Source organism: Capsicum annuum, chromosome 2 (assembly GCF_002878395.1).
Source record: "Capsicum annuum cultivar UCD-10X-F1 chromosome 2, UCD10Xv1.1, whole genome shotgun sequence".
NCBI classification, from domain to species: Eukaryota; Viridiplantae; Streptophyta; class Magnoliopsida; order Solanales; family Solanaceae; genus Capsicum; species Capsicum annuum.
The window spans coordinates 146300448-146321794 of record NC_061112.1 but is presented as its reverse complement, the minus strand read 5'-3'; the positions used below and the strand labels follow the sequence as shown (position 1 = coordinate 146321794).

Below are 21347 nucleotides of genomic sequence, written 5' to 3'. Positions count from 1 at the left end.
TGAAATTGGATGGTGAAGGAAGCCAAATTGTCACTTGATTGTGTTTTTCATTGAATGCCCCTTGCTTGGACGTTTTGTTGTTGTTGTTGTTGAATGACATTTCTTTTTCTATTTGATCTTGATGTGCCCGTTGTATAGTGTTTCGTGCATTCATTCCCAAAATCAATTCTTTGATTGGGATATGAAATTTCGGCTTTTAAGTGCCCATCCAGTCTATTGTCCAAATTCAATATGAGCCTCATAATACGACAAGGAAACACTGACAGAAATTTTGACCATATTTAGTACCTCCATCAAATATTCAAACTTGAGTTAAATTATGAAAAGATTAGGATATACTTCATCCGTTTCATATAATATGAATGTCTTAAACTTTTATATTTAACTTTTCATATAATCAAAAAGATGCTTAATTTTTAGGATATACTCCATCTGTTTCATATGATAATATGGTTGTTTTAAAGTTTTATATGTGAATTTTTTTGTATAATTAAAAAGGTATTAATTTTTCTCTTTTAGATTTAGATAAGTGGATCTTTAGAACAATAATAAAGCATCCAGTTAATTTTATATTTGGAGTTTGTGAAAGCGGAGTGTATGCAGTAATACATATCAAAAACAGTTTGAAAGAAAATACACTAGTAAAAAAGAATATGGCAAATAATAAGAAAACATTACATAACATTCAAAAAGCAAAAAATAATGACAAAAATCAATTAATAATGTGATAACTGAAGAACAAGGAATAATTAATAGTAATAGAAATCGTAGGATAAGAAACTAAAAGAATAATAAATTACGATTAGTATGAATGGAGAAACAGGTATATCCTTCTTTGCAAAGTCTCATCCTCAGTGAGCTAAAAACGCGTCATATCCTATCTAATCACCCCTCTCCAATATTTTTTAATGGTCACTCTCACCTTATCTAGAATATCTTCATTCCTAATCTTATTTCTTAACTTGCCTATACATCCATTATCTCACTGTCTCAAGTCTCAACATCCTCATTCTTGCAACTCTCGTCTCATCAACATGAGAATTTAGTGTAAACCATATTAAATAAATACAATTGAAGTAATGATAATTTAGTAAAAATATCTTTTATTTTGTTAAAATAAATAGATTTTCTAAGAGGTACGTCCAAATTAAAAACATCAACGTTTTCTTCTCTAATTAGTTTAATGCTTTGGAATGACATTTCTTTTTCATTATCTCTTCGACGTGCCGTTATATAGTGTTCTGTGCATTCCATTCCCAAAAATCATTTCTTTGATTATTTCGGCTTCTAATTGCCCATACAGTGCATGTCAAAATCCAATTTCAGCTTTTAATAAGACAAGAGAAATGGTCTTTTGACCATATATGATTACCCATCAAACATTCAAACCTGGGTATTGTCGACTCATAAAATAAAATATTGTAAAAATATGAAAAAAGATTTAGGATATACACAAAGTGAAAGGTAAAAGGTGGGGTCTTGGCAAGATGTATATGAAAGATCAAAAGATTCAAATACAAGAGAGTAACTGGTGACAATAAATTAAAGGGGAGAGGGCATTGGGTTTGTCAACAGCTGCTTAATGTTTTAAATGCAAATACTTTCCTCTCATGAGCACAAAGGGTACTGAAAGGGGAGGTTGGTTGGCTTTTGCCTACAGAAATGCAGCAGAAGGATGCTGCATTGCAGTGTGCAGATGGCAGCCATGGGTTAATATGGTTGACTCACCTTTTGACTTGTATTTTTATTACTACCACTGATTCATGAGCTGGCTATGGGACCACGTGATCTTGATATCCATTTATCCATAATCCCACCAATTAGACCTTTGGTACCAGAGATGAGGTGAGACTGAGACATCTCGACATTAAGTTTGGAATTAAATTTACAATATTCTATAAGATTGATTCTATGAATATATCTCGAAAAAGCTTATAGCGTTAATCAAACAGAGTATGAATCTAATCTCAAGCTTAATCCCGAATATGCCACCTCATTTCATCCAAGCAGCTTAGATCATTTTTTTATCCACTGAATAAATTAGTCTGAGGATTATAATCTCATGACTGTAATGTTTAGTCGCGCACCGTGCCAAACAAACCCCTAGCCTTTTGTCTCGTAATATAATCTTGGACAAGGTGGAATGCAGATTGCAGCTTTTGCAGATATTGAAAGGTTAGAAGTTGGAAATGAGGGGTCAAAAGTAGTAGAGTATATTAACCAAAAAATCAGAAACATTAATAGGCACGCGTTTTGTATTTCCATTCAGAGCTACTACTATTCAAGTGCAGCAGTTGGATCAGTCAAAATAAAGTACACTGGATTTACATCAGATGCTGTTCACTATCCTCCCTTACTTTATTTACTGCAACATGCCAAATTGCCAGCAACTTTAGACTTCATTTAATTAGTTCACTTAACCTGTTATATGCTCGAATTATAGGAGTAGTGATTGTTGATGCGATAGATTTATGATACAAAGGATTGTTACTTGATGATTATATATAAATTTCTGTATAACTTAATATATAGGTATTATTTAATACCGTTAAGCAAACTTTTTTATAAAAAAAAAATATAGTAATAGGGGAAAGGAAAATGTGGAAGGGTATTACGAGGTGAGAAATTGAACCCAACGTTGTTTGTCATGCAACAATTTTTTTTTATGCAGTCAATCAAACATTATACTATTACCTTATGCTGAGTTTTGTTGTAGGATTAGCTGATCCAATACAAAACCAAACGATCATGCTAAACTAGGGTAATTTTCACTAATGATCATTGAATTTAAAACCTATACTCCCTCTGTCTAAACAACGCGCATAGCGGGAGTTTTAGTGCACAAAGATGCCCTTTTACTTCCATTGTTGGAGTCCCACATCGGTGGGTTAAAGGGTCCTTGGTCTACTTATATGGTCTTGGGCAATCCTCCCCTCATGAGCTAGCTTTTGAGGTTGAGTTAGGCCTAAGGTTCATTTCTTTATCATGATATCAGAGTCAGGCCCACCCAGTTCATTGTTTCTCATCTTATATTGTCCACGCTTCAGATACCCAACCCTGGGTGTGCGTGGGGTGTTGTAGTCCCACATCGGTGGGTTTAAAGGTCCTTGATCTCCTTATATTATATGGTCTTGGGCAATAGTTTTTGAGGTTGAGTTAGGGCCAAGGTTATTTCTTTATCATCCTCTATCTCAATTTATTTGACACTTTTCTACAATTATAAATTTCTCTTTTACCGGAGTAACACAAAAGTCACAAATTGAAAACAAACTCTAATGTAAATATATATATTTAACGATCTAGATGAGCTACCTATGAGATCATGAAAAATAATTCCCTGGAAAGAAGCTGTGATTTGCAACATGCCAAGGATTTTGACTTAGTTGCCCATTTCCAAGAGAGTAGGCCAGTCAAGTTGTTCCAATCTATAGAAGCTTGTGGACAAGACCTCTCATGAAAACATTAGGCAAATGTTATTTTCCTAAGGAAAAAATGCTCTTACCTACTCGTTCATGGAACGTTATAAATTGCTCAAATCTATTCATATTTAAAATATTGATGTATGTTAATAAGTTGGAAGAATCAAGTGGTAATTACAGTAACCCCCTACTACTACAATTGAATTGGCGAAAGCAATAATAGCACATTACAGATTCCAAATGTAAGTGATCTAGTGATACTAGCTAGCCAGCAGACATTATCATTGAGTACTAATTTGTTTGCGTACCTAAACATGAGCTGATTTTTTTTTACTTAGAAAAGAAAAAATGGATAGCTATTATTTTCCCACAAATTTCCCTCCACTTAGATATAACTGTAAATTGAAAAACCTAACACCTAATCTTTATTGGAGTTAACTTTCTCATGTGCAAACGTTACGTTATTGGGCGTAGCCCACCATTTTATCCATTTCATTCTTGTCCAGAATTAGCAGCTTTCATGCATTGATGGGCCTCCCACGAGCTGAACCATATGTGCAGGCCCTGCAATGTCTCTATGTACAGGAGCCGGGAGCGGAGCTACCCTCGTCCATTTGTGTACCGCTCTATAGACAGATATTTTTATTTATAATGTAAATGTTGAATCCTTCGACTTTTTCGTGGATTTGCATTTTAAAGATACATGCTGTGAAGGGTTATTCTGAAGGAAGTGATGAGGAAATTTCTAAGATGGTACAGTTTCTTTTGCCTCTTGGAAGGTGCGTATTGCTTTGTAATGACTTCGTGTACACCCTTTTATGCTTGGACTAGGTAATTTTTAAAGCTTGTGAGGGGACTTTTTTTTTGTTATGATAAGATTAAGAAAGAGTAGTTTAAATGATTTAGCAGAAACCCAACGTAAACCCTGTTTCTCATTTCACGTGGACACCACACCAACTTATATACTTAATTGAGAAGTATCCTTTTAATTTGCTGTATTGAAAGAATAAGGTGCTCAAAATATTTTACTGAATTATTGAGCTTGGATTGCGCATTGAAATGCTCAATTCGAACTCACATAAATGTTTATAAATTTAATTTATTTGAAGACTAACCCTTGATAATACCACCAGAATATTATTGCACGCATTATTTTGTTCAAATTAGCATGCTTAATTTTTACACGGACCGACGCCTTTTATTTCGCCGTTATTTTCCAGAAAAGTTGACATTATTTCACACCAGTTGATCCATTTTCTTTTATATTAGAGTAAAAATCCATTTGAAGCATAATATAGCATCTCATTTATCAATTTAAGAACTTTTTTCTAAGAGAAATTTCGAGCCAAAGTAGAATTATAATAGCAAAAACATGAATGACTCAACTTTTAACTGAGGTGACGGTAGATCATTTCACATAATTCAGGGAAATAGTTGACCTTTTGCCATTAAAAAATCATGGTAGATGTGTTCAATTCAAAAAGGATGATCAAGAATCTAATGCATGAAACTTTAACTAGCTACTAAAATGCACTTTGCAAAAAAATAAGACAATTGCAAAAAAAAAAAATTCATATTGATCGACGTACAACGTATAAATTCACATTAAAATTATTTTATTTTTCATCGTAGCGCAAGTTAGTCAAATAAAATTTCATCAACTTACGAGATTTCTTGGAAATGATGTTTGAGATACGTTTTCGAAACTTCCACATTTCTTGAAACTGATTTTTTTTCTACCCGTTAAATTAGGACATAGTACCCTTTACCAAAAGTTAACTTCATCAACTCATTTGCTTCAAAACTTGTCTAAAAAAGAAAATGTATCCAACGTCTGTTAATCAAGACTACGGCAAATTCTCCTGTGAAGGATACCATCCAGGTCCAATGAAACAACCACCTTACAATGTTCCTCACTATGCATCACCCGCCGGTATGCCGGTGCATTCATCCGCCACCACCAACACGGTGGCGTGGTCAACCGGTCTTTGCCACTGTTTTGATGACCCTGCTAACTGTTTAGTTACTTGTGTTTGCCCTTGTATCACTTTTGGACAGATTTCTGAAATACTAAACAAAGGGACAACTTGTAAGTATGCAACCTTTATGTTAATTACTCCTTCTGTTTAAAAATATTTGTCGCAATATTTGACCATTTTACTTTTATTTTACCGTAATTGAGATGGTTATAGTCTTCAAGATCAATTACTACCAAGAGTAAAAGGGAGGAAAACAATTAAATTGTCTTAAACTTCTAAAATGACAAGTATTTTGAGACATGTATTTTTAATAAGTACGACAAGCATTTTGAGACGGAAGGAGTAATTAGTATGATATTGTCTGATTTGGTTTTGGTTTTATTGAACTAAGATTATGATGTTTGTGTTGTTTTTTGCTTCCAGCATGTGCTAGTAGAGGTGCATTATATGGTTTGCTGGGAGTGACAGGATTGCCTAGCCTATATTCATGCTTCTATAGGTCCAAAATGAGGGGGCAATATGATCTGGAAGAAGCACCTTGTGTTGATTGTCTTGTTCATGTTTTCTGTGAGCCTTGTGCTCTTTGCCAAGAATACAGAGAGCTTAAGAACCGCGGCTTTGATATGGGAATTGGTAGGTTAATTCACAACTCTCTCTCACCTTTCTCTTTAATCTTTTGAGTACTATAAGTTTATACTGTGACAATATAAAAAATATACTAATAGTTACGCAATCAGATTAGTTTTACAACATATTGGCATTGTGTTGTAGGGTGGCAAGCTAATATGGAAAGACAAAGCAGGGGAGTTACGATGCCCCCTTATAATGCTGGCATGACCAGGTGAAATGTTTGCTTTTGTGGTTGTTACTAATTCGATGTACTTAATCAGCATAGCATCCTGATTAATTTTTATGGCAGCTGGTTTCGCTTGTAATAAGATGATGAACTTTGACAAGCTTTACAATTTGGAAGTAATGCTACCTCGAGTTCCCTGTATTTTTGGTTGGCGATGTGTTATAGCTAAGTTTGAAATTATATCCTGATTTAAATTTATGTATGATGAGAGTACAACATAAATCGCAATTGCAGTATTCCTCGTTGACGAATTCAAGATCAAACTCTTCCTACCAATGAAATTATTAAACCTGATTCCATGAACAACATATATACATTCACCTTAATTGTTTACTTATAGGACCACAAAAACCGAAAGCATGTAAAATGAGAAAAAAAATTATACAGAAACAGAAACGCTCAAGAAATATAAAAAAACCCAACATACATAGCACTGTCCTATTCTTATAGGTATCACAGGAGGGGAGAAAAGCATAAACTAATTACTTTCTACCAGCAAACTGTTTTGATTGATATAGTTTGATATTCTTCTTCAACACCAAGCAACTCTTTTGCTCTCTGAGCTTGCATCAGCCAATCCGTTCTATTCAACACAAAAAACATGAGACATGCACAAACAGCCTGAGCAGCCAACAAGCCAAAACAAAGGCCCAACAAACCCATTTGCATACCAAAGCCCAAATAAATTGCCAGAGGCAACCCAACTCCATAGAAAGAGCCCAAGTTTATATGAGCACCTAAAGCTGGCCGCGCACTCCCCCTCAAAGCACCACAACCGGTGGTCTGTGGGCAGTTGCCCAATTCACACAACCCCACCACCGGCATTGCTGCCGCTGTCAATGCCAAAATCGCCTTGTCGTCTGTAAAAGCCTTGCCCCAAGTACTTCTAAAGGATGTCATAAATAGCATTGCTACGATGCTAGTAACTAAGGCACATAAAGTTGCTACATGACATGAAGTCTTTGCTTTACTAGGTCGATTGGCTCCCAACTCATTTCCAACTCTTGTGGAAACAGCTAAACTTAATGCTGATGGAAATATATAAGCAAGTGAAGTTGCCTGCAAGAGAATTCCCATAGTAGACACAGCTTCTGCAGCATTAAAAAGAACCCCTGACAACAATATCATCAATTCATACCACCACCACTCTAAGCATACAGAGATGCAGCTAGGGACTGCAAGACTCAAAATTGGTTTCCACCCATCAAAGCAATCAGCTGACCAACCGTGCCAAGATTTTCTATGAACACCAGAAAGGTTAACATAAAGAAAAAGAACAATAAGTAGATTGAAATCGGCAATCACCACGGCTATAGCAACACCTTTAAAACCAAGGCTAAGGTTATAGATAAGGAAATAGTTGATAGGTGCATGCAGGACAAGTGAAAAAGCAGCACTAAACGTAAGAGGGAATATGACATTCTGAGTTCTCAAGTAGATTTTGAGAGGATTGATAATGGATTGAATGAAAAGATCAGGTAGACAGAAACACAGGTAAGTAGAAGCAATTGATGAAATGGTTCGATCTTGGCCACAGAGAATAAGCAAAGGTTCAATATTTAGCCACAAGACGGAAATGGGGAGGGATGAAAATAACAGAATCAAGATTGTTCGTTGGAGAGTTTGACCCATAAGAGGCCATTGCTTGGCACCCCAAGCTTGAGAAGATATAGCCTCCATACCCAAAGCAAGTCCAGAAAGAACAGAGTAGCCAGTGATATTGGCTATGCCAATAGACAAAGATCCACCAGCAAGTTCTTCTTTACCTAATCTACCCATGAACAGCATTGATATCATTGATTTTCCATATGTAAGCAATCCAGCAGCAATGATGGGTAAGGCTATTGAATACAGTAATTTGATCTCCTCCATAACCTACAACCATATATTTCAATTAGTGTCAAGATTCAATGGCTATCTTCATTCTAAACATTTTTTCTTATAAAAGGATCAAATGGTTGGTCATCAATACAATCTAGGTTATAACAATAAATTTAGTTTTTTTACTTTTGAAATGTCTAATTATTCGAATGTAAAATCTAACCTCTAAAATGCTTGATCGTCGATACAATCCAGGTTATAACAATAAATTTAGTTTCTCAATCGTGAAACGTTTAATTACTTGAATGCAAAATCTAACCTCTGAAACGGTTGGTCGGCGCTACAATCCTGGATATAACAATAAATTTAATTTCTTAAATGTGAAACGTTTAATTAATCGAATGTAAAATCTAACCTCTGAAATGGTTGATCGTCGATACAATCCAGGTTATAACAATAAATTTAGTTTATTAAAAGTGAAACGTTTAATTACTCGAATGTAAAATCTAACCCTGAAACGGTTGGTCGGCGATACAATCCAGGTTATAACAATAAATTTATTTTCTTAATCGTGAAACGTTTTATTCCTGGAATGTAAAATCTAACCTCTGAAATGGTTGATCGTCGATACAATCCAGGTTATAACAATAAATTTAGTTTATTAAAAGTGAAACGTTTAATTACTCGAATGTAAAATCTAACCCTGAAACGGTTGGTCGGCGATACAATCCAGGTTATAACAATAAATTTATTTTCTTAATCGTGAAACGTTTTCTTCCTGAAATGTAAAATCTAACCTCTGAAATGGTTGGTCGCAGATACAATCCAGGTTATAACAATAAATTTATAATCTAACCTCTGAAATGTTTGGTCGTCGATGCGTTTGCTCTTGTTCATCCGGAGTTGTACCTGCATTGGTTGATGTCAACATCGGAACATGGGGATCCATCAGCAAAGGCGTTGAAGCTTCTAGAGCCATCACAATCACCAGGATGTCGTGCAGAAGCTAATAAAGAAACCTTGAACAACGATTATATGTACTAGTTTGTTTCTAGAAGGGAAATGAACATTCTATTTTTCTCAATGAAAAAGGAATGAAGTTACAAGAGTAGAGAATACAAGTACATCCACACTTATGAATGAACTATAGGAAGTAGTTTCAACTTGTATTTAATGAGGGAAAATGTACCTAGTGTAGATATGTAGCAGTGGGTAGTGAGTTCGGTGGTTTAAAATGGAGAAAGTGAGAGAGAGGAAAGATAAGGTGGGAAAGTGTACATGGGGAAAACCTTTGTCCTTTCTCTACTTCAATCCAAATCTTTGTTGGATTCCATGCAAATGCCAAATTTCAGTAAGCTGTCATCACATCTCTTCGTCAATAGATTCTCTCCCTTCACATTTTATTTCATTTTTCACATTTACGCCACTTATTTAGTTTGTGTGTTGGTGAAAGGTAGCAATTACTTGATAAAATAGGATCAAAAGAGCTAAAAGAAATGTAATAGTAACAAAAATCTTCACACTATAAGGTTATTAAAAGGTCCATATATACTATAAATAGTAATGTTAACTGTACACGGAGTGAAAAAAAATGAAGATGGAACAAGAAGTTAGAATACGTCATTCACTATGGTAACCGAATCTGAAAGAAGAATGACTATACCTGCCAAAATAATAATAATTGCATACAAGTTAAATCACTTTCTTTCTTCTAAATAAAAGTGAAAAGTTACTATATATCCTGATTTATTTATTTTTTAGTCAATTTTTTTAAAAAAATAAATACATATTTCTATACTTACTAACAATTTAATTTAAAATGCTACACAAGATTTATTTTAGGTCATAAATTTCAAAAGTCAATCCTATGACTCAAAATTTCGTGTCAAGTCAAATTAACTCAGGAAAATAAAGAGTATATAAATGTGGAGTGGTAATAAATGTCATTCCACGGTTACTATAAACTCGAATCCAAAATCCAAACACGATAATTGAGGCCCTAACTCTCATTTTAACTCCAGAGAATCTGGGCATTTTACAGCATCTGTGGATGAGGAAAAGTAAACACCACGTATATGAAAACTCTCAAAAAACATTGCACGTGTAAGTACACACCCCTTCTTGTTCATAAGAAAAAGCCATGGAAAATAAATAAATAAATAAATATATATATAAACCATTCAAACGGGAAAAGGAGGTCAAAATCTACGTTCCCCGTGCGCCTTAATTTGGACTGGAGTATAACGGATTCTCGTACAAGTGTAACTCCAACTCTTGCAACCGACAAATTCTAGACACACTTATATAATCATTGCTATATCGTCTCTATTGTAAAAGTTTATATATACTCAATGCTTGGAAGATCGTCCGTATAGAAAATGTTTATATACACTCAATGCTTAGAATATTGTCCCTGTAGAAAAAGTTTATATACTCGGATTTCTTCACTTTCCGGTGTTGCGCCCATATCTTAATAATATTGGTGTGAGTTTGGGTATGGGTGTGGCATCTGTTTTCAATCTGGTAAATCAATTTTGGGTACTTTAAGCAAAATTGATGGAAAAGTTCGGACAAATTTAATGACTTTTATACTAAAAAAAAAAAAAAAAATTAAGGTGAATACGAAGAAAACAGAATATATTGTTTATTGAATTTTCTATGTTACTCATTTTCCTTCTATCTACTTCCAGAACTATTGATCAATATTTATTCCTCATGTTCTCCATTTAAGATCTCATATTTTAGGTTTTCTAACTCTATTTTTAGATATTTTGAATTATTTTTAGCTAAATTTTTGCCCCCATATCCATACCTGAATCCGGATCTCTAAATCTTAAAATTGAGATCATGTAGGATCCGAACTCTAGATCTGCACCCGCATCGGTAGCCTACCTAGTCCTAGCAACTTAGGATAATACTGTTCCAAAAATATCTAATTAAAAATACTGAAATATCCTTTACTCTTCTTTGATTTATTAACCCTTCAGCTTTTTTGTTTTCCGTCCATAGCACCAAAGACTAGTGAAAATTAACTTGGGTATTCTCTTATTACCCATATCTATCTAAACTGCAGCATCCCCTGCTAGTCATGAATTAAAATTGCAACTAGAGGTACATGCAGCACCAGATTCATCCGGACGAAGTAATTTCCATGTAAAATATAAATTAATATGTAAAAATTCACTAAAATAACAAATAATAAATTTGAACCCATAATTTAAAAGGATTAATGCTTTAAATTACATAAAATATAAATCTTGAATACGCCTTTGACTCGCAAGTTGCAACATGAATTAAGTAGGATTATGATGGCTTTGCATTAGGCAGCAGACATCTCTTTCCTTAAAGTTTAGGAGAAGCGTTTTTTATTTACGGAATCGAATCTGTCCAAGTCTCAAATGCAGTATACATAAGTAGGCCAGCTTAGTACCAGCTAAATTGTTGTATCAGGAGAAGAAAGCCATGGCAAAGGCGCAGATGATATTTCCTCTTTTTCTCACAAAATTTTAGGGACCATGTATTGTCCAACTTCATTGTATTCCCTTTCTTCCCTTCCATAAGACAGGATCCATCTCTATCAATATCTCCCACTCAGCTGATGAAGAAAGAGACCCACTCAGCTGATGAAGAAAGAGACACACAACAAACACTTAAGACTAAATTGCCCGGAACAGGCAATGCACTGGCAATCAGATTTCACGTGACACTCCCTATTTCGGTGGAAATTTTCATCAACCAATTGCTCAAATTCATTGCTTTAATTTGCACGTCCCCTTCGAATTTGGGGGGACCCAACCCTCCTGATTATTGCATGAAATTCATGATTCTTTTCCTACTTGCTAGTTTGTTATAAGTGATGCCCCAACTGCATGGATCTTTGCCGAATCAACTCCTCCCCGTTTTCATTGCCGAATCACCATGCTCTAGCTCTACTCGGAGTCGGAGAGGAGAGGTTGACGCATTCATAATGTAACTTCTCTCTCTCCAGACTCCAGTAGGTGGTCATGAGAAATAACATATGATATCCTCCCGAGTTCTTTCCTCGAGGCATTCCCAAGGGAGGAATTGTATATCGAAGATCAACAGAAACAAATGAGGCATAGTGTGAATAGACAATTATTTCTACAATATATAGATGAAGTAAAAAAGAATATTTAGCAACTCTATGTCAACAATAATTTAGTGACTTTGATGCAGTAAAGTAAAATTGAAGGACCATTCGTGAAATGAATGCGAGTACTATTGGAAGGCAAACTCATCAGCTATAATACAAGTTACTTTTTGGAAGGAATTGTAATGGCACGCGTTGTGAAGTACTGGGATAGAGAAATAATTTTGCCTCTTTCAAGCCGATCTGATCAAAGAAAGAACCTTTTCTTCTTTCTTATAAATAGTAAAAAGTGTAAATTGTTGAGTAAAAGCACAACTGGAACTCATAATTGGGAAGATTACTACATAATTAGACAAGATCCAAATTCCTTCGGTGAAACTTATTTAGGGTATGTTTAGTTTTCCCTCAAGACCAGGCGAGGTATAATTAATTCTTGGAACAATCAAATTAAGACACCTGGCAAGCTTTCGTTGTTTCTATCCCGTATTTGGTTAAGGAGATCAAGATCAAATTAAGGATTGAAAGTTCAGCTGCTTTCCAAAAACACCCTGGCATGTTGCAATCAGTCATTTTGCAAGGTTTGTCGAGAATATCATAGCTAATTGGGCATAAAGCTTTACTCGAGAACAGATCAGTTGATCTAGCTGTACGTGAAACTAGACATAGACTGGGGAAACGAAAACGACCTGCAGAAAGATACATCTTACTTTCCCACACAAATAGTCTTGTTTTTTACTAGTAGCATTGTTTTGCTTCTTTCTTCTTAGTAATTTATTCCAACTCAGCATATATAAATCTGTTTCTCCATCTTCATACTCCCTACAATCTCTTTGAATGGGGAGAAAAATGTATAAAGCAAACAGATTGAAGGCTTTGAGGGATCGAGCGTAAACCACAGCTAAATATAATTAGTATAGTAAATCAGGTTAAAATCCAAGAAATCTCCAACAGGAAACTTCAAATGTGGCATATTGAACCTCATGGAGTCGAGATTTTAATGGGTTCATTATCTTCTGAGCAGACACAAAAGTAACCTATATTTAACAGTGTGGGTACTAAACGCTAGAATTAAAAGAACGTGTTCCACATCTTGCAACCAGTTCATTTATCTGGGCCTGAGTAGGTTAATTCCAAATTCTTAGAAAAATCCCAATGAACTTATTTAGCTATAGACAATCTCCTGGTCCCAACAAATCACTCTATGAATGGGGATAAAAGATATATAATGTAAATAGAGATACGACTTGAGCAAACTGACTAAGATAATAGTAATACATAATAGTAAACAGACGCACAAGTTGTTATATTGATTGAAGGAAAAGATAATCATAGTATAAAGAATATAAGTTGTCCCTCCCCTCCTCATGCAATATAACCCATGACAGAAACTGTGATAGCGTGCCAATTATTGCAGCTAATAAAACCAAGTTCTGTGGTTTGTGAAAGATAGCGGAAAATTCATGTCACAACTGAAAGTAAAGTCATGACTCAAGCCAAGAATGAGAAACATTAGTTTGCCAGCAAAGCATCACGAATCCCAATTCAAGGATAATGGGATCCTTCTAGGGCATAGCCCCGTAGTGGGCTTGAAAAGAATTCAACCTTCCAAATTCTAACTACCATTTAAATAATCAAAACGGGAGTTCATGCATAAAACTGAAGTACATGACAAGGCCCAATAAAGATCTTACGTCTTGAAGATCTCAATGTTCTAACGCAAACCTACTGACAATTTGAATCTTCCCTAATTCGCATATCATGTAGAGTACCTTCAGATTAAATGAACAGCTAGTAAATCTGTACAGCCCCATTCCTAATGACATAGGCAAGGAGCTACATTACGTTAGAAATTGAAATCATCTGGAAGAGATTGTCACATTCACCCCCTTCCCAACCCCCAAACCCCCAGAAAAAGGTTCAGGAAATCAACCCTCATTTTCTCATAATTGACAAAGCATGGAATTGGATCCAAATTCATCAACAAAACTCTACTTAGGTAAGCCAAATGACAGTCTGATGTAGTACTACAGAAGTATAGAATTTTTAAATCATATACTGAATTACTTGAAATAGCATGGGTTCAGATGACAGCTGCAGGGCCTCATATCTTTACAGCATCTCAAAAATCTGTTCAGAAGCATGTGCCCAAGTTGACAAGCAAACATTATTGAGATAATCATGAACTTCAAAAGAAAGGAAATACTAGACAATTGTGCAGATATGCTTCCGCAAATGCCAGTACCACAACACATGGTTTCAAATAACCTAAATTGCGCGGACTCTTCATTTTTTATGCCGCATCCTTGTCGGATTCTTCAAAAATACACTAATTTTGGTGAATCCAACAAGCACCCATTGACATTTTTGACGAGTCTAAGCAACATAGCAAATAACTCATAATCCCATTCCGGGCTTCACAATGATATTTCCATGCAATAATAAACAGAAGGAACCAAATTAACAACTTACATCAATGGGCATTTCGTCTATGAGAAGACCAGTACTTTCTTCAATGCTTTTGAGAGCAACAACTTCGCCTCCAACAACCATGTTGATCGCAATTCCATCTGCATATGATCCAGAAACTTATGTATATGTTCAAGGAAAAAAAAGAGATAACATGACACCATATATTAAGAACCATGTAGAAATGCATGATAAGGTATGTGTGTGCCGGGGTGTAAGTTTGACGGGACGTGCTACTGGATGGGATCCATCATAGTTGACTCCAATCTGGAAGAAGTATTATAAAGGAGATGTGAAAATTAATTATGTTCCGTTTTGTTTTGCTTTACTTCCATCTCTCAAGTTTCATCTGCTCTTTTTGTCAAATTTAGTTCTATAGCATGGAAAGAGAACCTGCAGCCAAACAAGTAGCCATGCGCCTCATATATGTTTCCTACATAAGAACATAACAAAAAGGTCAGTACATTTGCTAGTCCTGAGATACAACAACAACAACAACATACCCAGTGTATTCCAACATAGTAGGGTCTGGGGAGGGTAGAGTGTACGCAAACCATACCACTATCTCAGATAGTGAAGTAGAGAGGCTGTTTCCGATAGACCCCGACCAATAGCAGTATAACAAACACAAAACATAAATGTATATAAACTAGTATAGTATGCAAAATAATCTAATACCGCCCGCCACAAGATAATACAACAACCACAAGATAATACTACAAACTATCTATCCGAAACCATAGACATCACTCAACACCACGAACAAGAAACTTCAAACACAAATAAAGAACGTTTCCCTACTGTTACCGACACACTCCCACCCCTTAACACTCTACCCTAATCCGCGTCTTCCACACCTTCTTATCAAGGGTCATGTACTCCGTAAGCTGTAACTGCTCCATATCATGCCTAATCACCTCCCTCCAATATTTTTTCAGTCTACCTCTACCCCACCTAAAATCATCCATAGTCAGTGTCTCACACCTCCACACGGGAGCATTAGAGTCCCTCCTCATCACGTGCCCGAACCAACATAACCTCACTTCTCGCATCTTGTCCTCCACCGAAGTCACTCCCACCTTCTTCCGAATAATCTCATTCCCCACCCTATCAAACAATAAAATGAAATTGTCGAGTACAGTAGACTATTTCTTTCACTATACATGTTTTTTCTAGGCCAACTTCCTCCAACAATTTCAAGAATCGAATTTGCTACATAAGGAACAGAAACAAGGAACTAATAAAATTTAAAGAATTAAAAACATAAGACTCTTATCAGCCCATAATACATGTTATACTCATGAAAAGTGAATTAACTGCAAAAAGCCAAAATACCTCTAAAAATCTATTCCCCATTAAAGAGTATATCGAGCTAATTGTTTCACACGTATATTTATTTATCAGCTACAATGTTATAGTTTATCTGGGTTAATTATGAATAAGTATAAAGTGGAGTCACATATGTGCACAAATGAGATATCTGTTGGCTGGATCTCTGATGCAGTAAATGGAGGCAGCATCTGGGCTGCTAGCCCAAGCTTATGAGTCCAGTTCTTCATTAAATTTACTAGGCCCAATTTATTATTTATCGACTGCTTACAGGTGTTGTGCTGCTTATTAGTTGTTTGCGCATAGCATCTGGATATTTTGTTTTCAGCTGAAGTCGGTGAGGTTATATGTTAACATTCATTCACAACTTTGGCAACTCAGATGTTCATATTCAGCTGACATGGTAGCAGAGTATATTCAAGGTCTGACAAGTATCAAGCAAGATCATGATAATTTCTATTGATTGGTGTTAGGGTTTTGCAATCACAGCAAACCTCAAGTCAGTACTTGCATGTACGGATACTGTTAGAATAGTTAATGGTTTTCTTTCATGTTTAAGGCTTTAAGACTTAAAAGTCCCACTAGCTGCTCTTATTAACCTTCGGTTCGTGTTATTCTTCTCCGCCTGATCAGCATATACCGAATCCTTAAAATTTCTCCCATTCTTTGAACCTGCTGTATATATACATGCATCAAGTAATCCTGAAACATGGTGATGTGTAGTCTCTTGATGTAAACGGGTTTGGTGCATGGAGAAGAATCATGCTCACATTGCAGTGAACTAAATTGCTAATACTCTTCACTTTCGTGTCGCACAATGTGTGTGTGAGTGTGGGATCCGCACCAAATCTAGTCAATGGATTTTGGGTATTTTGACCAAAATTGAAAGAGAAATTTGAACAACTACAATGATTTCTGAAATCAAAACAAAAGCTAGGGTAAAATTACAATTAGGCATATGTTCTTTTATCATTAAAAGATATTAGTATTATAAAATGTCAGCAACCAGAAGATGCTTTAAAGATATAAATCAACATCACTGTTGAATTTGCAATGAACTCAAAATCTGTCATGCCCCTTGAATCATTTGTAATAGCCACGTTGCACCCAAGGGGTGTGGGTTAGTGGTTTAATGAAGTTGGGTTGAGCACCATGAGGTCTCAGGTTCAATTCCCAACAGAGACAAAACACTAGGTGATGTCTTCCCATCTTTTCTATCCTTGGTGGACAGTTACCTGGTACCTGCTATTGGTGGGAAGTGGCAGGTATCCCGTGGAATTATTCGAGGTGCGCGCAAGCTGGCCCGGACAACACGGTTATCAACAATAAAAAGAAGGTAAGGAAATGCGTCCGTAAACAGCCTCTCTACCTTCATGGTTTGCGTACACTCTGCCCTCCCAGACCCCACTTGTGTGATTTCACTGAGTATGTTGTTGTTGTTGTTGAGATGCACCTGTACTTAATTATAATTACGTATTCAAATTTGCCCTCAAAAACTCATGCATTCCTTTCCATCCAAATAGGCCAACATAATCTAGGCATATTTTTATATATCTACCTTTATTTATTTGAATTATTTTTAGCCGAATCCCCGCACCGGTATTAAAATTTAGATCGAGAATGGTCCGACCTCTAGATCCATACACGTACCGGACACCCAAACTCGAGTCAGAACAAATTATCATTGCACTGCTACCTAGGACTTAGGTGGTATTGTGAACACCAATTATCCCAAACCACATGTAGTTAGAGAGGTGTAATAACGTAATAACCATCTTTCATCTATCCAAAGTGTGAGTGTATTATCCCAAACCACATGTAGTTAGAGAGGTGTAATAACGTAATAACCATCTTTCATCTATCCAAAGTGTGAGTGTGTATATACATTGCTTCTTCTGCTACATTTCAGTATCTTTTCAATGTTTAAAACCTTAAATCAACTTCACTCCATCTTATCTTAAATCACTTTACTTCTACTCACTAAGTTGTTTTAACAAAGAAAGTACAACATGAGTAGGCAAAAAAAAATTTGGAAAATTAGAAAGTTGCAATAGCTAGGTGTACCTTCTTAATATGTTTCTATGGCTTCTAATTGGATCATGCATTGGTCTATCCATCTTCGAAATAAAATCAGAACTTGGAGAGAAAATAAGGATTTATCTAGCATCTCACATCTTGTGCACATATAAGAGTGAACCTATGAAATATAAACCCTGATGAATCATCCTTGAGTACATTTACACGATATATCAATAAATTACACCTCAATCCTAAACTAGATGGGATAGACTACAAGAATCCTCTACACCTCTTCCTCTCCATTAGGTTTATTCATCCCAGTATTAAATAATGTATTCTAAGACAAACTATAAGTTATCTAAAAAACTAAAAATCAAACTCCAATTTCTACGTCACAAATAAGCCTCTAACATAACAGAAAACACTTCTGGCGAACAGGTGAACATATTTTAGTCTAGAAACAAGAACAATTTTATTTTTTTGAGAAAGGTAACAGTCTAACCAAAAAAACAATGCCTTAATTTTAACTAATTGGTATCACCTATATAGATCATTTGCTTCGGCTGTTATGTTCTTGGCTTAATCTGTATGAATTTCAAGAGATAATAAGTTTTTGAAGAGAACTCCTACGTCAAAAAAGGAAGTCTTCGAAGAGAACTTCTTTCCATGCGACTTTATATCTACCTTTAAAAAAGAAAAAATGGAACCTACCTTGTTCAATTTTAGCATCTTTAATCATCATATTATCGCACCTGTGGACCACTACATTTGAATACATTCTATCAAAAGTAATCTTTTTATGTTATCGAATCTTGTATAAACACAAGCCCATCTCAATATCTTCATTTATACAACACTTCTGATACACTGGGGCTTAGAGACCCATATTCATTTCAAAACAATATTGTGAGACCACAGTTCCACTTACATAAGTATTCTTTTATCGTACATCACTCTTCCATGTCAGCCATCCGATTTCAATTTTATGTGTGAAATTTCCATACTTGGTGCCATTCTCTTAGAAGACCGTGCCTAGACATTTGAATTATCTGCAATTCAGCACTACATTCTTACTTAATTTCACTTCAACTTCATTCTCCTTAAGAAGGCTAAACTTACTATGAATAAATTTGTCCTACTACTTATCCAAACATCCTCAGTTTCTAAATTACTTTCCATACGTCAAACTTATGAGAGCATTTGAGCTTTTCGTTTTCACTTTGGAATCCTTGCGACCTAATTTAAGAGCTCAATGGCTCCAATCTAATAGTTATTCCAGTAGTTCTGTTTATCTAGTATTGTCATCACGGTCTCTCTATGTATGTACTTCTGGCGTCATTCTCGGTTTCACTTTCTAACAAAGATAAATAGGCAGCATGTTATGGGAGAATGCTTTACGACAGAATTCAAAAGGCAGGAAATAGTGGAGCATCAAAAGATGAAAGAAATAAGTAGGTTTCAGTGGACACTGATCAAAGGATACCAGAATGCCCAGAGTTCAACTTTAGAAATTAATGATTTACTGACTCCCACTTTTTAGAAGTTAGATGTCTCTTTTTCTAAATTCCACGACGGAACAATGTTGTCATTTCACACAAGCCCTCTCAAGTGCTATGATCAAACAATTAAAAGTCACACCACTAATTAACAAACTTTCAAGTCCCACGAGTAAGTGTTATTAAAATGCTGAAACGAAAGATTAAGGAAATGTAAAGCCTATAAGAGGAGTACCTTCTTTGTTGGTAGCTCATAATTAACCAAGACACGGGCATAAATAGGAGACTCCCCAGAGTTAACAAGGGGAAGGCAAACATCCGTGACAACTATCACATGAGACTTTTCCTCTTCCTTCTCTGTTTCCCCTGCATCACCGTGTTTACCTGTCGCCTGCTTGTTCCACCTCATTGTAGCCTGACGAAACCTAGAGAAAACTCTTGCGCGTTCCGCTTCAGGAAGATCACTGTACTGCAATTTTCACAAATATATGTTCAATCAATCAATCAACTAGTTGAGACTCCATATCAATTCCATCCATTAAGACTAATTTCATTCAAATAACATGTTTAACATTCAAATCAAGAGTGAAAGGAGAAAAACACATCTAAAGTATTCTAGATTTTTTTTTGAGTTTTATACCTGAACTATCAGTTGTGTGAGTTTCATACCTAAACTATCACCAATTATTTAGCAAAACACACACCAACTATTAGTTGCTCCAGTTTCACCTTGAACTTGTGAAACTCAAACAACTAATAGTTTTTGCGTGTTTTGCTAAACAGTTGATGATAGTTCAGGTCTAAAACTCAAAATACCAGCTATGACTCAATTTCAAAGTTCCAAAATAACTTTATCCATTATATGAATCCTCTGCAACCATCTAGTTCTATTTGCGCCCAATAATTCCCATAACAGATAATCAATGTAGATTTAACAACTTAAGTCAATTGATAAATTTGCAACAGAGAGGGAAACGGTAATTGAGAGAGAACCAGAGCGTCGATTGTAATATGTGAGAGACTAGAGAGTGCATAGCAAACAGCATCAAGCTCATCACGTGTGCTGCAGCTAACAACAATAGGTAAGGACCGAAGCCGGCCAGCCATGCTCAATAAATCCACCAAAGTCTCCTGTTATTTCAATTCTAGTTTCAATATAAGTATGAAAAGCGCTAATGGTTAACGGAATTGGAGAATAGGAAAAGCAGTTACCATTTTGAACTGAAGTCTATCGACGGCGAGGTAGAAATGGCGTTGCTGGCTCAAACTGAAGCTTGATGGAGATGTCGATAATGAAGCTTCGTTCGATTCCATTAATGGAGAATTTTGCTGCGCTGGAAATTTTGAAGAAACAAGTCGCTGCTTCACGGATTGACCCTTCTATTTCCCTACTACTTTGCAGACACTTTCAATATTCCAATTATAGGAAAGGGTAAATTTCATGTATTTTCACGTCATTATCATATCACCTTCTTCATAAAATTTACTACTCCTCCCAACCCAAAGTTTAAGAAATAAAATAAAATTTTAAAACCAAAAAAAAAAATTATTTGAGAAGAATTAAAATAAAAAATAAGTCACATAAATTGAAATAAAGAGACTACAACTTGACTACTGCTATTACTTTAAAATGAAATTATCACCTTAGTAAAAAGAGAAAGCTATTACTTTAAAATAAATTTGTCACCTTAGTAAAAAGAGAATATAGTATCCAACACAGAAATTATTAAGTTTTGATGAGTATATTAGCATAAAATAAAATTCAAATAACTTAAAATACTTAATATTTCAATGAATGATTTATCTTTTATTTTTTAAAAAATTTTAGTAAAGAAAATTGAATCAAAAAGT

At 35.3% G+C, this 21347-nt stretch overlaps 3 protein-coding genes across 5 annotated transcripts; 1 reads left to right on the top strand and 2 right to left on the bottom strand.

The window, feature by feature from the left end:
- Positions 1–5152: 5152 nt before the first annotated feature.
- On the top strand, positions 5153–6395 carry LOC107860306 (protein PLANT CADMIUM RESISTANCE 2). The gene is made up of 4 exons (XM_016705620.2): positions 5153–5508; positions 5822–6031; positions 6170–6239; positions 6318–6395. The coding sequence occupies exons 1-4, from the start codon at positions 5241–5243 to the stop codon at positions 6331–6333; spliced, it is 564 nt and encodes a 187-aa protein (XP_016561106.1). The 5' UTR covers positions 5153–5240; the 3' UTR covers positions 6334–6395.
- A 153-nt stretch (positions 6396–6548) lies between these two features.
- Positions 6549–9616, bottom strand: LOC107858345 (protein DETOXIFICATION 48). 2 transcript variants are annotated; one of them, XM_047407394.1, is made up of 3 exons: positions 9182–9616; positions 8932–9088; positions 6549–8129 (listed from the first exon to the last, which is right to left on the bottom strand). In XM_047407394.1, the coding sequence occupies exons 2-3, from the start codon at positions 9052–9054 to the stop codon at positions 6744–6746; spliced, it is 1509 nt and encodes a 502-aa protein (XP_047263350.1). In that variant the 5' UTR covers positions 9055–9088; positions 9182–9616; the 3' UTR covers positions 6549–6743. The 2 variants fall into 2 exon arrangements, with proteins under 2 accessions (XP_047263350.1, XP_016558494.2); XM_016703008.2 differs by having other exon boundaries at positions 8932–9615.
- Positions 9617–14102: 4486 nt separating this feature from the next.
- Positions 14103–21026, bottom strand: LOC107860305 (ATP-dependent RNA helicase eIF4A). 2 transcript variants are annotated; one of them, XM_016705618.2, is made up of 6 exons: positions 20709–21026; positions 20490–20627; positions 19732–19965; positions 15046–15085; positions 14656–14753; positions 14103–14313 (listed from the first exon to the last, which is right to left on the bottom strand). In XM_016705618.2, the coding sequence occupies exons 1-6, from the start codon at positions 20808–20810 to the stop codon at positions 14296–14298; spliced, it is 630 nt and encodes a 209-aa protein (XP_016561104.1). In that variant the 5' UTR covers positions 20811–21026; the 3' UTR covers positions 14103–14295. The 2 variants fall into 2 exon arrangements, with proteins under 2 accessions (XP_016561104.1, XP_016561105.1); XM_016705619.2 differs by lacking the exon at positions 15046–15085.
- Positions 21027–21347: the final 321 nt, after the last annotated feature.

Bases quoted from the DNA above. Each gene is read 5' to 3' on its own strand.
- LOC107860306 (XM_016705620.2), top strand. From the start codon at position 5,241: ATGTATCCAACGTCTGTTAATCAAGACTACGGCAAATTCTCCTGTGAA. The intron at 5,509-5,821 runs GTAAGTATGCAA...TTTTGCTTCCAG, and splicing joins ACTAAACAAAGGGACAACTT to CATGTGCTAGTAGAGGTGCA. The intron at 6,032-6,169 runs GTAGGTTAATTC...ATTGTGTTGTAG, and splicing joins CGGCTTTGATATGGGAATTG to GGTGGCAAGCTAATATGGAA.
- LOC107860305 (XM_016705618.2), bottom strand. From the start codon at position 20,810: ATGGAATCGAACGAAGCTTCATTATCGACATCTCCATCAAGCTTCAGT. The intron at 19,966-20,489 runs GTTCTCTCTCAA...TGAAAATTGCAG, and splicing joins ATATTACAATCGACGCTCTG to TACAGTGATCTTCCTGAAGC. The intron at 15,086-19,731 runs GTACTCCTCTTA...GTTCTTATGTAG, and splicing joins ATGAGCTACCAACAAAGAAG to GAAACATATATGAGGCGCAT.
- LOC107858345 (XM_047407394.1), bottom strand. From the start codon at position 9,054: ATGGCTCTAGAAGCTTCAACGCCTTTGCTGATGGATCCCCATGTTCCG. The intron at 8,130-8,931 runs GTTAGATTATAA...ATATGGTTGTAG, and splicing joins GACGACCAAACATTTCAGAG to GTTATGGAGGAGATCAAATT.